This window comes from Macaca nemestrina, chromosome 12 (assembly GCF_043159975.1).
Source record: "Macaca nemestrina isolate mMacNem1 chromosome 12, mMacNem.hap1, whole genome shotgun sequence".
Taxonomy (NCBI): domain Eukaryota; kingdom Metazoa; phylum Chordata; class Mammalia; order Primates; family Cercopithecidae; genus Macaca; species Macaca nemestrina.
The window spans coordinates 57,143,170-57,158,014 of record NC_092136.1 but is presented as its reverse complement, the minus strand read 5'-3'; the positions used below and the strand labels follow the sequence as shown (position 1 = coordinate 57,158,014).

General features: G+C 41.4%; 1 protein-coding gene and 1 long non-coding RNA gene across 6 annotated transcripts in view; one reads left to right on the top strand and one right to left on the bottom strand.

Moving 5' to 3' along the window:
* Nucleotides 1–13,393, bottom strand: part of LOC105488738 (tripartite motif containing 66) — a 67,472-nt gene extending 54,079 nt beyond the window's left edge. The window contains exons 1-4 of one of the 4 annotated variants that reach the window (XM_011753100.2): nt 11,856–13,393; nt 6,891–6,968; nt 4,653–4,789; nt 4,187–4,499 (exon numbers count right to left, since the gene is read on the bottom strand). In XM_011753100.2, the coding sequence (XP_011751402.2) occupies nt 4,187–4,421 (235 nt within the window). In that variant the 5' untranslated portion in view covers nt 4,422–4,499; nt 4,653–4,789; nt 6,891–6,968; nt 11,856–13,393. Of the gene's footprint in view, nt 1–3,627; nt 3,968–4,186; nt 4,500–4,652; nt 4,790–6,890; nt 6,969–11,855 lie in introns of those variants that run through there. The other 3 variants (XM_011753110.2, XM_024795015.2, XM_071075124.1) reach the window with 3 other exon arrangements.
* Nucleotides 11,497–14,328, top strand: LOC139357514 (uncharacterized). Of its 2 annotated transcripts, none has more exons than XR_011610855.1 (3): nt 11,497–11,614; nt 13,839–13,929; nt 14,196–14,328. It is a non-coding gene; the product is annotated as an uncharacterized lncRNA (long non-coding RNA). The 2 variants fall into 2 exon arrangements; XR_011610856.1 differs by lacking the exon at nt 11,497–11,614 and adding an exon at nt 12,339–12,472.
* The last annotated feature ends 517 nt before the right edge of the window (nt 14,329–14,845 follow it).

Sequence of the window (14,845 nt, the reverse complement as noted above, 5' to 3'; positions counted from 1 at the left end):
ACAGTAAAAAACATAGATAAGTTGGACTTCATGAAAATTTAAAACTTTGTGCATCCCAGAACACTATCAACAGAATGAAAAAGCAACTCACGGAATGGGAGAAAATATTTGCAAATCATATATCTAATAAGAGATAGGTATCCAGAATGTGTAAGGAACTTCTACAATTCGACAATAACAAATGATAACCCCATTAAAAAAATGGGCAAACTGAAACTCTATACCCATCAAACGACAACTCCCCATTCCCCCAGTCCCTAGAAATCACCTTTCTAGTTTCTATCTCTATGAAGCTAATATCTCTAAATATCTAAATATCTCACGTAACTACTCTAAATATCTCACGTAACTGGAATCATACAGTACTTGCCCTTTTATAACAGGCTTACCTCATTTAGCATAATGTCCTAAAGCTTCATCCATGTTGTAGCATGTGTCAGAACTTCCTTCCTTATTAAAGCTGAATAATATTCCACTATATGTACATACTACATTTTGTTTATCCATTCATTTGTTGATTAACACTTGGGTTACTTCTACCTTTTGGCTATTGCAAATAATGCTGCTAGAAACATGAGTGTACAAATATCTCTTCAAGCCCCTACTTTAAATTCTTTTAAGCATATATCCAAAAGTGGAATTACTGGATCATATGATAATTTGATTTTTAATTTTCTGTGGAACTACCATATTTTCCACAGCAGCCACACTGTATTATATTCCCTCCAACAGTGCACAAGTATTCCAATTTCTCTACATTCTTGTCAACATCTATTATTTTCTGCGATTTTTTTTGGTTTGTTTGATAGCCATCCTAATAGGCATGAGGTGGTTTCTCATCATGGTTTTGATTTGCATTTCCCTAGTGATTAGTGATGTTGAGTATTTTTTCTTGGGCTTATTGGTTATTTGTACTTCATCTTTGGAGAAATGTATATTCAAATCTTTTGCCCATTTTAAAATCAGGGCTTTTTTTTTTTATTGTTGACTTGTAGGAGTTCTTTTTATATTATAGATATTAACCCAACAATGCTGGAACCTTTTTTTCATGGCTTAAAACATCAGAAGTTTATTACTTTCAGTGATTCATGGGTTGACTGAGTAGTTCTTGTGCTTCAGTGATGTCATCTGGGATATGGCCCAGTCCAAAACAGCCTCACTCATGGCTAGCAACTGGTATTGGTTGTCAGGCAGAAACCTCAGTTCTACTCTCCATTGACTGCTTGGGCTTACTCACAGCATGGAGACTGGATTCCAAGATGGCATATTCCAACCAGCAAACTTAGACATTGCAGATCTCCTGAGGCCCAGCTTTTGAAGTTACACAGCAATATTTCTGCCACATTCCAGTGGTTAAAGTAAGTCATAGGACCAATACAGATTCAGGGGAAACAGAAATAGACTTCACCTCTTGGTGGGATGGGTGGCAGAAAAGTATTGTGACTATCTTTAAATCTCTATAGTCAGGAAGGGCACCATCACCAAAGCTAGCAAAAGGTGCCACCACTGCTGCAGAGGCCCAATGTCATTTGGTCCAAAGCACAGACTGCCTTATGTTGATGTATTGAGACTGCCATCTCCTATTGCTGCTAATACCAACAGTGCTATTTACCATTACTGAAGAATTATGGTAAAGTCACAGGCACCATCCTTCATACTGTCAATACTGCTGGAATCAATGGTACCGAATACCTTGCATCCTCATTGTCTAACATGATTTTAACAAAACTCCTTTAGGACCATGTGCAGTGGCTCACGCCTGTAATCCCAGCACTTTGGGAGGCCGAGGCAGGCAGGTCACTTGAGGTCAGGAGTTCAAAACCAGCCTGGCCAACATGGTGAAACCCTGTCTCTACTAAAAATACAAAAATTAGCTGGGTGTGGTGGCACGTGCCTGTAGTCCCAGCTATTTGGGAGGCTGAGGCAGAAGAATCACTTGACCTCAGGAGGCAGAGGCTGCAGTGAGCCGAGATCGCACCACTGCACTCCAGCCTGGGCGACAGAGCAAGACACTGTCTCAAAAAACAAAAAAACAAAAAAACAAAACAAACAAACAAAAAAACCCCTCTTTTTGGGATTTTATTCACAGCCCCCAATGGCAGCCACCTATCACTCAGGCGCCAGGTCTGTCCAAGGGCTGTGGGGCCAGGATCAAAGATTGTTAAGTAACACAGCATGAAGCCTGAGGCACTAACATAGAAATCAACCCTCTCCTCTGCCCTTTGGCACTGGAACTGAACCAAACCTGACCACCTCATTTGTTTCTTTTAAGTTTTATTTTAGGTTCAGGGGTACATACTTAGGTTTGTTATATAGGTACATTGTGTGTCATGGGGGGTTTGGTGTATAGATTATTTCATCACCCAGGTAATAATCACAGTACCTGATGGGTAGTTTTTTGTTTTGTCTTGTTTTGATTTTTTTTTTTTTTTTGAGACAAAGTCTCACTCTGTCACCCAGGCTGGCATGCAGTGGTGTGATCTTGGCTCATTGCAACTTCCACCTCCTGGGTTCAAGTGATTCTCATGCCTCAGCCTCCCAAGTAGCTGGGACTATAGGCACGTGCCACCATGTCCAGCTAATTTTTGCATTTTTAGTACAGATGGGGTTTCACCATGTTGCCCAGGCTGGTCTCGAACTCCTGACCTCAGATGATCTGCCCACCTCAGCCTCCCAAAGTGCTAGGATTATAGGTATGAGCCACCGCACAAGGCCTGATATGTAGTTTTTTGACCCTCACTCTCCTCCCACCCTCCACCCTCAAGTAGGTCCCAGTATCTGCTATCCCCATCTCTGTGTCCATATGTACTCAATCTTCAGTTCCCACTTATAAGTGAGAACATGAAGTATTTGGTTTTCTATAATGCTGGAACTTTTAAGATATATTTGTGATTCACCATATTTATACATTTAACTCACTGGATTTTCAAGAGTTCTTTAAGTAATTAGGAATGCCTATTTGCTAGATAACTGGAGTACTTACAAAGAATATAAATTACATTTTATTTTATAAAAGCCAATATTAACAAAATTTGTAAATAAGTTCACATATTAATCAAAGGCCCTTTAAATGGCATTGTTAAAATTTATGCCACTTATAAAGAGAATAAGATTTGTTAATTAAAATTAAGATTAAGGAAAAACTAAGTTTATGTTTAAAAATCATATATTAATGTAAAAAAATCAAAATAGATCATCTCTCTCCTGTACTCCAAACTCTCAGCAGACTCTGAGAGGCAAGATAGCTTGCACATGGGTTCAGAGGGCTTAAATATGTAGATAATCCAGACTACACTTTTTAAAACTTTATTATCACAATGAAACACTCGTTTTAAAAAATTATTGGACAGAACTCATGAAAATATGTGTGTGGACCAGCTTGAGAACATTTCACTAATTAAGAGTGTGGGCCAGGTGCGGTGGCTCACGCCTGTCATCCCAGCACTTTGGAAGTCCCCATTTTTAACTAGTGCTATAATGCCTCACAGAGAGCCTAGATTCATGTTTCAAATCACTTGGGAAATACTGCAGAGAACAAAACAAACAGAAAAGATCAACACAATATTTCTAAGTGTTGCTAACTTATTTGACTTTCTCACTGCATAATTTCATTCAATGGATACTCACTGTGCCACTGTGACATGTCCTGTGCTAGAATAGTAAAATGAAGGCACGCGGTTCCCATCTCCAGTGACTGCACAGTTCCCAATGAGACTGTTTCCTAGGAAACGTGACATTCTGGAGCAAGACACAGGCTCCTCCCTGCTGGGCAGCAGCTTAAATACTGAATAGTTCACTAGTCAGTATGATTCTATTCAAAATCTGTTCCTGACTAATCCTAGGAGGCCAGTCATTCTCTCTCTGCCTTGGAGTTTTAGTGAGTCAGAACACCTCCTCTGCATCTGGGAAGGCAGCCAAACTTTGAATCAAAACCTTCCCAGGCTTCTTAGTCTGCCACCAATTTAAGGAAATCCCAAACATGAAAAGTTCCAGCTTACAAAACAGATATATTAGGCATCAAGAGGATTCGCTCTGTCTCACAGATTCCCCCAAAGATTGCTTTCAGCAATGAGTGTCCCTTGGGCATTTAAATTCTGATTCTTTCTACACCTGAAATTCAGTTCCTATGAAACAGGAAGAGACCTGTTATGTAGTGGGAAGTGAACTTGTGGTCCTTTGTACTTACCATCTGCAACAGTCTCATGAGCCTTGGCAATCTGCCCTAGCTCCTGTATCAAGCCCTGGAAGCAGTCCTTACAGAGCAAATGCTGGCAGGATAGGAGACGAGGGCCCACACCTGGCAGGTCGTGAGGGCACAATGACCAGGTCATTACCACGGCCTCAATCTGTCCACTCTTAGGGCAGGGTTTCTGGCCAACTAATGGCAGCCCCATAAAGCTCATGCCCATGTCCACAGCCATGCCTATGCCCAGAACCAGGGCTTTTCCACTGATATGCTAAGGTGAGAAGCAGCGTGTAGAGCGAGCCAGCTCCACTCCCTGTAAGTGAAGCACAAAGCAGAGTGATCTATTTCTTTTGGGCAGAAAAAAATCTTGTACAGGCCAGAGGGGCCTCGGAGAACAAGGCCTCAAAAGTCCAGGCCATGTTCCTCCCCAGAGCTGGAGGCTCATGCCTCAGCCACAGTTCCTCACCTGGGACCAAAAAGAGAGTCCAGCCATCTCTGCCGTGGAAAACAAAGTCTGGAGGTGTCTGCTTTTGTTTGAAGGCAAACAAACCCTTCAAAAGTGTCCCAGACCTATGCCTCTCCTTATTGGTAGGCAAGCTTGACCTAAGTTTTAATTTTGGAAAAAGGAAGAAAACTGCATTATTGACAAGTTTATGACAGGCACTTTACATACTGTATTTCAAAGGGGTTAAGGCACTTTTACAAATTAAATAAAACCAAGAGGGACAGGCTGAGGAAAGAGGCTTAGAGAGGTTGGGTCACGCACAAAAACAGATGGCAAATGGCAGAGTCCAAATTCAAATCCAAGTCAGTCTGATTCGGGACTCCAGCCTTTTTTTTTTTTTTTTTTTTTTTTTTTTTTTTTTGAGACAGGGTCTCACTCTGTGGCCCAGGCTAGAGTGCAGTGGCACAGTCACAGCTCACTGCAGCCTTGACTTCCCCAGGCTCAAGTGATCCTCCCACTTCATCCCACCTCAGACTCACAGGTAACTGGGATGACAGGTGCATGCCACCACACGTGGCTAATTTTTTGTATTTTTAGTAGACAGAGTTTCACCATGTTGCCCAGGCTGGTCTCAAACTCCTGGACTCAAGTGATCTGCCTGCCTTGGCCTCCCAAAGTGCTGGAATTACAAGTGTGAGCCACCACACTTGGCCCATGCTCTTAATTAGTGAAATGTTCTCAAGCTGAGGTCCACACACATATTTTCATGAGTTCTGTCCTCTAATTTTTTAAAACGAGTGTTTCATTGTGATAATAAAGTTTTAAAAAGTATAGTCTGGATTATTTACATATCTACCACAATATGATTTTGGGGGTAGTGTTAAGAGCCTAGGATCTAGTACACACCAGGCAGTTTTACTTGTCTCAGGTTAATGAGCTGAGAGAGGAGCAGACTTAATACACAAATAATGTATTCTTGCCACTTGAAGTCTAAACGACATTGTGGCACAAAATGATGCATGTTTTACAGTGCTTGGAACAGAGAAAGGAAGTGGGAAAATTGAGCCATCATCATTGTGGCATATGTTTGCTGAACTTAGCTACAAGAGTGAGCACCACGTTTAAGTCTTAATGATAGTTTACTTTAGAAAAACATCAAGTACATGTGAAATTAATATTATTAATTTGATGACTTTATAGTTTTTTATAATTTATAAACTGTATTCAGTTTTATAGTTGTATAAAAACTAAAGGCCAAAGGAAGTTGTACCTAGTTTTATATTTGTACTTATTTAAGAAACAAAATACAAATCATTTAATTCAAATCTGGGTCTCGGTAATTATGCAAGTTTGAGAAAAATTTCACCCCAGTATGAAGTCTTTAGGAGACAAGCCTTCAGGAAGGAGGAAGGGTGATGGGGCTGGGAGAGGCCAGGTTGCCTGGGGTCCAGAAAGATGCCGCTACATAAAGCCATAGATAGATGTGCACTTCTAATTCCTTCTGGGAATTATTTAGCAGAAAACAGCCATAGCAGCAGCATGATTAGAGACAAGGACAGTCTCTATTAGAAGTTCAAGTATGCCTGAGTTTCTTTCATTGGGCCGGTAGTTCTCAAACTTTTTGGTCTTGGGAACCCCTTTACATATGTTTACTTATTGAAGACTCCAAAGAGAGTTTATTTATGTGAGTTATATCTATTGCTATTTACCACATTAGAAGTTAAAGCTGAGAAAATTTTAAAACACTAATTTTCATAACATAATAAACCTGCTATATGTTAACACAAATAACATACTTTATAGGAAAAAATAACTATTTCTTTTTTTTCCTTTTATTTATTTATATATTTATTTTTTAAGACAGGGTTTTGCTCTGTTGCCTAGGCTGGAGGGCAGTCGTGCGAAGTTCACTGCAGCCTCAAACTTCTGAGCTCAAGCAAACTTCTTGCTTCAGCCTCCTAGGCAGCTAGCACTGCAGGCATGTGCCACCACACCCAACTATTTTATTTTTATTTTTATTTTTGTAGAGACCAGGTCTTGCTATGTAGCCCAAGCTGGTCTCAAACTCCTGGCCTCAAGTGATCCTCCACATTGGCCTCCCAAAGTGCTGGGATTATAGGCGTGAGCAAGCTGCACCCAGCCTAAAACAAAATTAACTTCTTTCATAAAAATTAATTTAATGAGAAGAGTCACACTGTTTCTCATATGCGCCAAACTCTTTAACATCTGGCTTAATAGAAGACAGCTGGATTCCCATACCTGCTTCTGCAGCCAATCTGTTATATGTTCTTTTGTTTATAGTATATGAGGAAAATCCAGTCTCACACAGACATATAGCTGGAAAAGATAGGAGTACTTTAATAGCCTTATCAGGTAATTGTGGATATTCTTTGATACCACACCAAAATTCAACAAGTGGTAGTAGTTTCTTAAATGTTATTTATAATGTAGACTCTGAACCAAACTTTTCTATTTCTGTTATATTAAAATCTGCTGATCTTGCTCTTTGAACTACTCTTTTCCCCAGGCATAATTTTTTAACACCAAGCATTGGTCATTTGGAAAATACCAGTTCAATGACTTAAGCAGATGTTCCAAATATCGACACATTTCATTACACAATAACAAAAAAATCACATTCTTTAGAATCACCTCTAATCTCATCAGAAATTTCTTTAAATATTGAGAAGCTGCCAAACTCAGGGAGGCACCAAAAACTGTACCAGAATTCTAACTTGTGCTTGAACGCTTGAATTTTATCATTGGCAACAAATACTGTCATTTCACTTTTGAGAAAAATATCTGACAAATTCCCATGTCTGATTAACCACAGTTTATCTGCCAATTATTGTTTTGTTGTTGTTGTTGTTGTTGTTGTTGTTGTTGTTTTGAGATAGAGTTTTGCTCTTGTTGCCATGGCTGGAGTGTGCAATGGCATGATTTTGGCTCACTGCAACCTCCGCCTCCCAGGTTCAAGTGATTCTCCTGCGTCAGCCTCCCAAGCAGCTGGGATTACAAGCATGCACTGCCACACCCTGCTAATTTTGTATTTTTAGTAGAGACATGATTTCTCCATGTTGGTCAGGTTGATCTTGAACTCCCAACCTCAGGTGATCTACCCGCCTTGGTCTCCCAAAGTGCTGGGATTATAGGCATGAGCCACTGTGCCCCGCCTGCCAGTTGTCCTTTCGTGTAATACTGATGTTTCATTTTTTATTTATTTTTATTTATTTATTTATTTATTAGATGGAGTCTCGCCCTGTCATCAGGCTGGAGTGCAGTGGTGTCATCTTGGTTCACTGCAACCTCCGACTCCCTGGTTCAAGTGATTCTCCTGCCTCAGCCTCCTAAGTAGCTAGGATTACAGGCATACACCACCACGCCCAGGTAATTTCTGTATTTTTAGTAGAGACGGGGTTTTACCATGTTGGCCAGGATGGTCTCGATCTCCAGACCTCGTGATTCACCTGCCTCGGCCTCCCAAAGATTACAGGTGTCAGCCACCACACCTGTCTGTGATGTTTCATTTTTTAAAAGGCTAGTTTAACTTGCAACTCAATAGCACAAGCACAGTTTCTCACTTTGATATGTAGCAGGAACACTTTTTCTTCACACAGAATATCAAAAAGAAATCTAAAAAAGTACTTCAGAATTTAAGATTGAGATTTAATAAAAATTGTTACCACTTCATCATTGATGGACATTCTTCAGGTAAACTCTCTTCCTCTTCCTCTTCCTCCTCCTTCTTCTACTACTACTACTACTACTACTACTACTACTACTACTACTACCGGCAGATGCCTACTACTACTACTACTACTACTACTACTACTACTACTACTACTACTACCGGCAGATGCCTAGTGGTAAAGAATATAATGTTTTGTTCCAGTTCGGTGCCCAAAACATCAGCAGTTTTATACAACATTGCTTTGGCATCAGTGCAAATGTCAACCAGTGAAAAGATCAAATAACACGTTAGCTTTATTATTAAAATTGTTTTCACCTGTGGACCCCCTGAAATGATCTCAGGGACCCCCTACCCCATAGGGTCTACAGATCACACTTTGAGAACTACTGCATTAGACCTTGCATCACAATCCTGGGAATTCAGGGAGGTATCATGGCTTTCCACCACGAGCAAGTACTACACAGGGTAAGAATATAAAGAAGCAAGCATCTCATTTATGTCTTAGAAAGCCATTGAAGTTACTCCACGAAAGTAAAAGTTTAATTTAAAGGCACATCCACGCAATGAGTTTCTGATTTGAGAAGAGGAAGGGTCAAATGACCCCATTTCTGCCCCCTTTCTGTGGCTGCTTTCATCATAAATTAGTTCTTCCCTCTCCTTCTTATCTCCCCTGACCTAGAAGAGTGGAGGGGACAGAGTTTGGAAGACTATACTTACACCAGGATAGTAAATTCAAATGCCTACAGGGGCTGGGCAATCTATATGAATAAAGTGCTTTACTTAAAAGAATGTGGGTCTAGTGTCTCCAAATCTTAGTTTTCCAAAACCCCAGAAATTCTTATTTTTATTTAAATTTTAAAATGTTGGTAAAAAGTTAAATTTTAAGACATTACCTTGCCACAAACCACCTCCTTTTAACATCTTACCACATCTGTATTTAAGAAAAGGAAAATATTGACTGGAGTACCCTAAGCTTGCCAAGGAATGACGGAACAAGTCATTCCACATCACACTGGCAATAAGAATTTCAAAGATAGTTTGCATGAGGGGTACAGAACAAATTATCATAAAAATAACACTTATTTTAGGGAGAAAGAGTAGGTAATGAGAGTACCTACTCTTTGCTAGGCTGTGTTATATATGATACATTATTTGTTTGCTTGTTTAATGTATGTCTTAGACATAGTCTTAGGGAAGGACTTTTGCCCTTCCCTATTCACAATTGTACCTGCCCTTCACTTGCCTGACACCTAGTGCAGGAACACAGTATACACTCAATTAATATTTATAAAATGAATGAATTAATCTCATCATTTTTTCATTATACAGACAAGAAAACAGATTCAAAGAGAATATGCTATTTGTTCAATACAATTCAGTTAGTAAAAACAGAACTAGGAGACTGGGTGTGATGGTCACGCCTGTAATCCCAGTGCTTTGGGAGGTCGAGGTAGGAGGGCTGCTTGAGGCTAGCAGTTTGAGACCAGCCTGGGCCACATACAAGACCCTATCTTTAAAAACAACAACAACAACAACAACAACAACAAAAACAGAACTAGGCAATGAACCCAAGTTTCTGTGTTCTTTCCATTAATTTTATCCTCTGAAATTAAATGAAAACCCAAATACATAACTTCTTTTTTCTGCTATTGTATAAACTGTTCTCAAAGACTCTAGAATTTCTCTTTTCATGTTTTGTTACTCTGAGTTTAATGGCAGCACGGTTTTCCACCCTAGTTTCCAACAAAGCTTTAGGAATATAATTGCCATGTAGAACAATCTATCCAACACTGGATAGAAAGACTCCTAAAAATCCCTAATCTTCCAATTAGATTATTTTTACTTTGTGCTGAAGAAAACCCCGCCTGATCTTATGGATTTCCCCTAAATGCCATATATCAAAAACTACTGATAAAGGCAAACAAAAACCCCCAAGGCTAGGGAGGTTAAAATGAAACTGGAAACTACATATTGCTGGTGAATAAATTGGCACAATCCTTTTGGAAAAAATATATAGTAACATAAAATGAATCACAAAAATGTTCATACCATATAATCCAGCAGTCTCACTCCTGGGAATTTATCCTAGACAAGTTATTCAACAGGAGAAGAAAATATTATATACAAATGCTCATTCCATCATTGTCTCTAACAGCAAAGAATACAGTAAGAATTTTTTTAAAAAACAAAACACACAAGAAAGTGGCTTAATAAATGGTAGTATATGCTGAAAATAAATTACTCTTCAGCTGTTAGAAATAATCATGAAGACTGGCTAGTGATACGAAAAACTGCCATGGTATTAAATAAAAAGCAGAATACAAAAGGATTTGTATACTATGATCATCAACTTTGCAGACAGCTATGTCTCCACGTATACAAGGGTTGAAAGGTAATACTCAGAAAACAGCACCATAGGGTGAATGATTTGAGTTGCTTATACTTAAATTTTTTTCAGAATTTTTTTACTGTTGTACTATCTATTATGTATACTTTTTCAAGTCTTTCTGAAATAAATTGGGATTTCTGAGTTTTCTCTAATTCTCACTTGGAAAAAAAGCAGAAACACTGCTTCTTTTCATCTTGATTAACAGTGCTCTACTTAAAAAAGAAAACAAACATAGTATTTCCAAATGTCCGTATCTGAAGATGGAGAGCAAGAAAACAGAGCTGGATCCATCCAGGATGTTGCTGCTATCTGAAGGACTGATGTCGAATTCAGGAACCCAGCAAAGAGAGAAAGGAAGAGGGATCACCAGGGCCTTCTTCAGGGTGATGATGTGTTCCCAAGGCCACCTGGAGAGAGGCCCGGCGCAGCAAAAAATCAGCACACTTGCCTGCTTCACCAGGATGCTGCCTGGTATCATCTCTTCCATTCATTTCAGAGGTATTTTCTGAGGCCCTCACACTCTGAGGAAGCCCAGATGCCTGAGATGTCACAAACCTATGCTGTACTTCAGAAGAGATGTCACAGAGAAGGACACCTCTCAGGAGTCATGGCCAAAGGTCATGTCCCATGTGCCTAGTTGGGAGGGACAGGTCCCCTAATGCCAAATATCTGGCTGCTACTCCACTTTGCAGACAGAGAACTCAGCTTTGTCTGCTCTCTCAGACCTCTGTCCACCTAGGAAAAGTGACACACGCTGAACAAACCCCACATGAGTTGTGTGTTTAAGTCATGTGGTTGCCTTTTGAAGGAGAGGGAGCTGGATAGAAAACTGGATAGAGCCAGATAACTACCCAGGGTACTCCCTCTACAACCAGATCAAACCATTGATAAGAAGAATGTTAGGTGAGCACAGAACCCAATGGGGAGTGCTGGGTCCACCCTGGGAGGTCTTCTGTTCAGCCGGGTGGCCTGAGGGACAGGATGTAGCTCCTCCATAACCAAGGAACCTGGCGAACTATCCAGGAGGAGTGTCTCAGCACCTAGAACCCTACCCCAACTCCTTGTAGTGGTGGTCCTCATTGCAGGCCCCAGCTCTAATACCCCTGATGGTTCCCTTCCATTCCCAAGGCTCTGCCCAGCTTACCTGCATTGACAGATCATCTTCCCAAGGTTAGGTTCCAGGTAACCCAGTTCATTTCTTGTGCACTTACTGGCCAGTTTTGATGTCAAATAGAGGATGATCTCTTCTTTGATCTCACCTCCTACTCTCAAGACCCCTTTCCTACTGGTCACATGCAGTATGTGATTAAGGTTGATGGAGGGATGAAGACCATAATGCTGTGAGGTCAGAGAGGAACTGGTCACTGAGGTAAAAGCAGGAGATCTGGAGAGAGAAGACTAAAGGCTACGCCCAGGCTCTGTAGCTGACCACCTATGCAGCGTCTGACAAGTCACCCAATTCTTCTGTGCTTCAGTTTTCACACGCATAAAATGAGGCTGGTAGTGCTGTGCCTTCAGGCAGATGCATTTTGTAAACTGCCAAGTGCTCTGAAAATGTTGGTTGTTATCCTTGTAGACTGAAGTGTTCTGGGAAGAAACAGAATATAAGGTGGACCTTAAAGGTTGAGGAAGATTCAGGACACATGGTCAGGAAGAGGATAGGCACTCCGGGATGGGAAACAGCATGAGCAAAGGCAAAAATGCAGATGGGATATACCAAACATGGCTGCAGTAGAAAGCTTGTGTAAGGGAGAGGCTGAGGTAAGGTTGGAAAGGCAAGTGGGCTATATTCTGTTGGTCATAAGGAGCTATTGAACTTTTTGATCAAGTAAGTAAAAGAATGGAAGTCATGTTTTTGGAATACTAACCTGGTGGAGATGTGAAGGATACAGAGATTGGAGGAGGGTTAGAAGGCAGGCAGAGTGAACAAAGGAAGGTGTTGTAAACTCCAGATAAGAGATATGATGCGGGCCTGAATGAAGGCGGGGGCACTAAGGCTTAAACAGAAGAAGCACATTGGAGAGATAGAACAGAAACAAAAGGACAGGGTGACAGTGCAGCAGAAGAAGAGAAGGTTTGGGGACAATTTTCATTATCTAGGTGGACAATGGTGCTACTCACCAAGACAGAGAATAAAGGAGAAGGCACCAGTGAGCAGTGAAGATTGAGTTCTTTGGATATGTTTACTTTGTCTGTAGAATGTCCAAGGAATAGTAACCAGTAATTAAGTGACCATATGGATGTGGAGCTCAGCAATAAGGATGTGAATTGAAGCCACCCAAGAAGACCATATACTGTGAAAACATAAGGACAAGGACAGAAGGCTGAGGAACATCAACATTTAAATGGTGGACAACGCTGGAAGAATCTGAAAAGAAGACTGAGAAGTAACCAAAGAGTAGGAGGAAGGCAAGACTTTCTCTAGAAAAAGACGTCAACAGATTAAAGTACAACAGAAAGAACAAGTGGTATCAAGAATAGGAAGAGTCCAATTTGGCAATTGGTTCATTAATGGCATTAGTAAGAGCAATTTCATTGCAGTCACAGGCTGTGAGCTAGATTGCAGAGAACAATGGATGGGAAGGTGCAAATGGGCAGGATTTGTAGACTACTCTTTTGGGGAGCTTGGCTGTAAAGGAAAGGGCAAGGACATGGGAGAATTTTGGATTTTTTTTTTTTTTTTTTTTTTTTTTGAGATCAAGTCTGGCTCTGTCGCCCAGGCTGGAGTGCAGTGGCGTGATCTCGGCTCACTGCAAGCTCCACCTTCCCGGTTCACGCCATTCTCCTGCCTCAGCCTCCCGAGTAGCTGGGACTACAGGCGCCCGCCACCTCGCCCGGCTAATTTTTTGTATTTTTAGTAGAGACGGGGTTTCACCGTGTTAGTCAGGATGGTCTTGATCTCCTGACCTCGTAATCCGCCCGCGTTGGCCTTCCAAAGTGCTGGGATTACAGGCGTGAGCCACCGCGCCCGGCCAGAATTTTGGATATTTTTATATTTTAGCTGAAGGGGGCAAGAGAAATATAAATAAATAAATACACACTCACGCTCACACATACACACAGGGAATAACTGAGGGGATGGGATTTTAAAAATTTATTTCATTTTTCCCATGGGATCTATTAATAGACTAGCGAGGGGATGGGATCTTGAACACTGGCTGAAGTAACCGACTTAAGAGAGAAGACACGCTGCTATTAGCGAAGACAGGGAGGTGAGGGTAAGTTCATTTATTCACTCAATCACTAGTTGAGTGTGGATAAAAGAAAACCGTCCTTGACCACATAAGGAATTAGGTCTAGTAGGGAAGACAAATGTAGGTCAATAAATTACATAAGGGCTGTACTAGATTGTATGGTGGTACAGGTGGGGAAGCGAGGAACTATGTCTGCATTGTGTCCAGGAAAGGGTCACAGGCGTGTTATGTAGATTCTGGAGAAAATTGAAAAACAGCATTTATTTTTACTTATTTACTTTTGTATGTAGAGACAAGGGTCTCACTATGTTGCCCAGGCTGTTGTTGAACTACTCGCCTCAAGCAATCCTCGCGCCTCGACCTCCGAAAGTGTTGGGACTACAGGTGTAAGCCACCGCGCCTGGCCTAAATGTGGCATTTAGAAAAAGTATTTACAATATCTGCATTAAAAGAACCATAAAGCAACCAGGCATCTAAGTCCCTGAACCGATTTAAGTTGCTCAAACCTGAGAGGACAACCAAATGATAGCAGAAGGGCAAAAGAGAAAGGAAGCCGGAGTGCCCACTCAGGAGTGTGAGCTGGAGGAGGCATTTCGGGAGCCGCCCGAGCTTCAGAAAACGGAGCGAGACACCAGTTGGCCATACTGAGGATTAAACAGGGCCTCGCGGTTCCGCACTGCGGCCGGGAGACAAACCAGCCGCCACTATCACCAGCCCCGAGCAAACCACTAAGAACTGGGGAGGCGCGCGGGGCGGCTCAGGGCTGGCGCATTTGGTGAGGAGCTTGATGCCGAGGCCCTTAGGGTCGGCTTAGGCGGTTCCCTGGTTCAGGCGCCAGAAAAGGGGCCGGCTCAAGCAGGCATGGGCGGCGTGCAGTACAGCACACCTAGCCCCGATTCTTCAACAGTTCTCGTCTTCCGAGCCTGTCACAGCCGGCTTC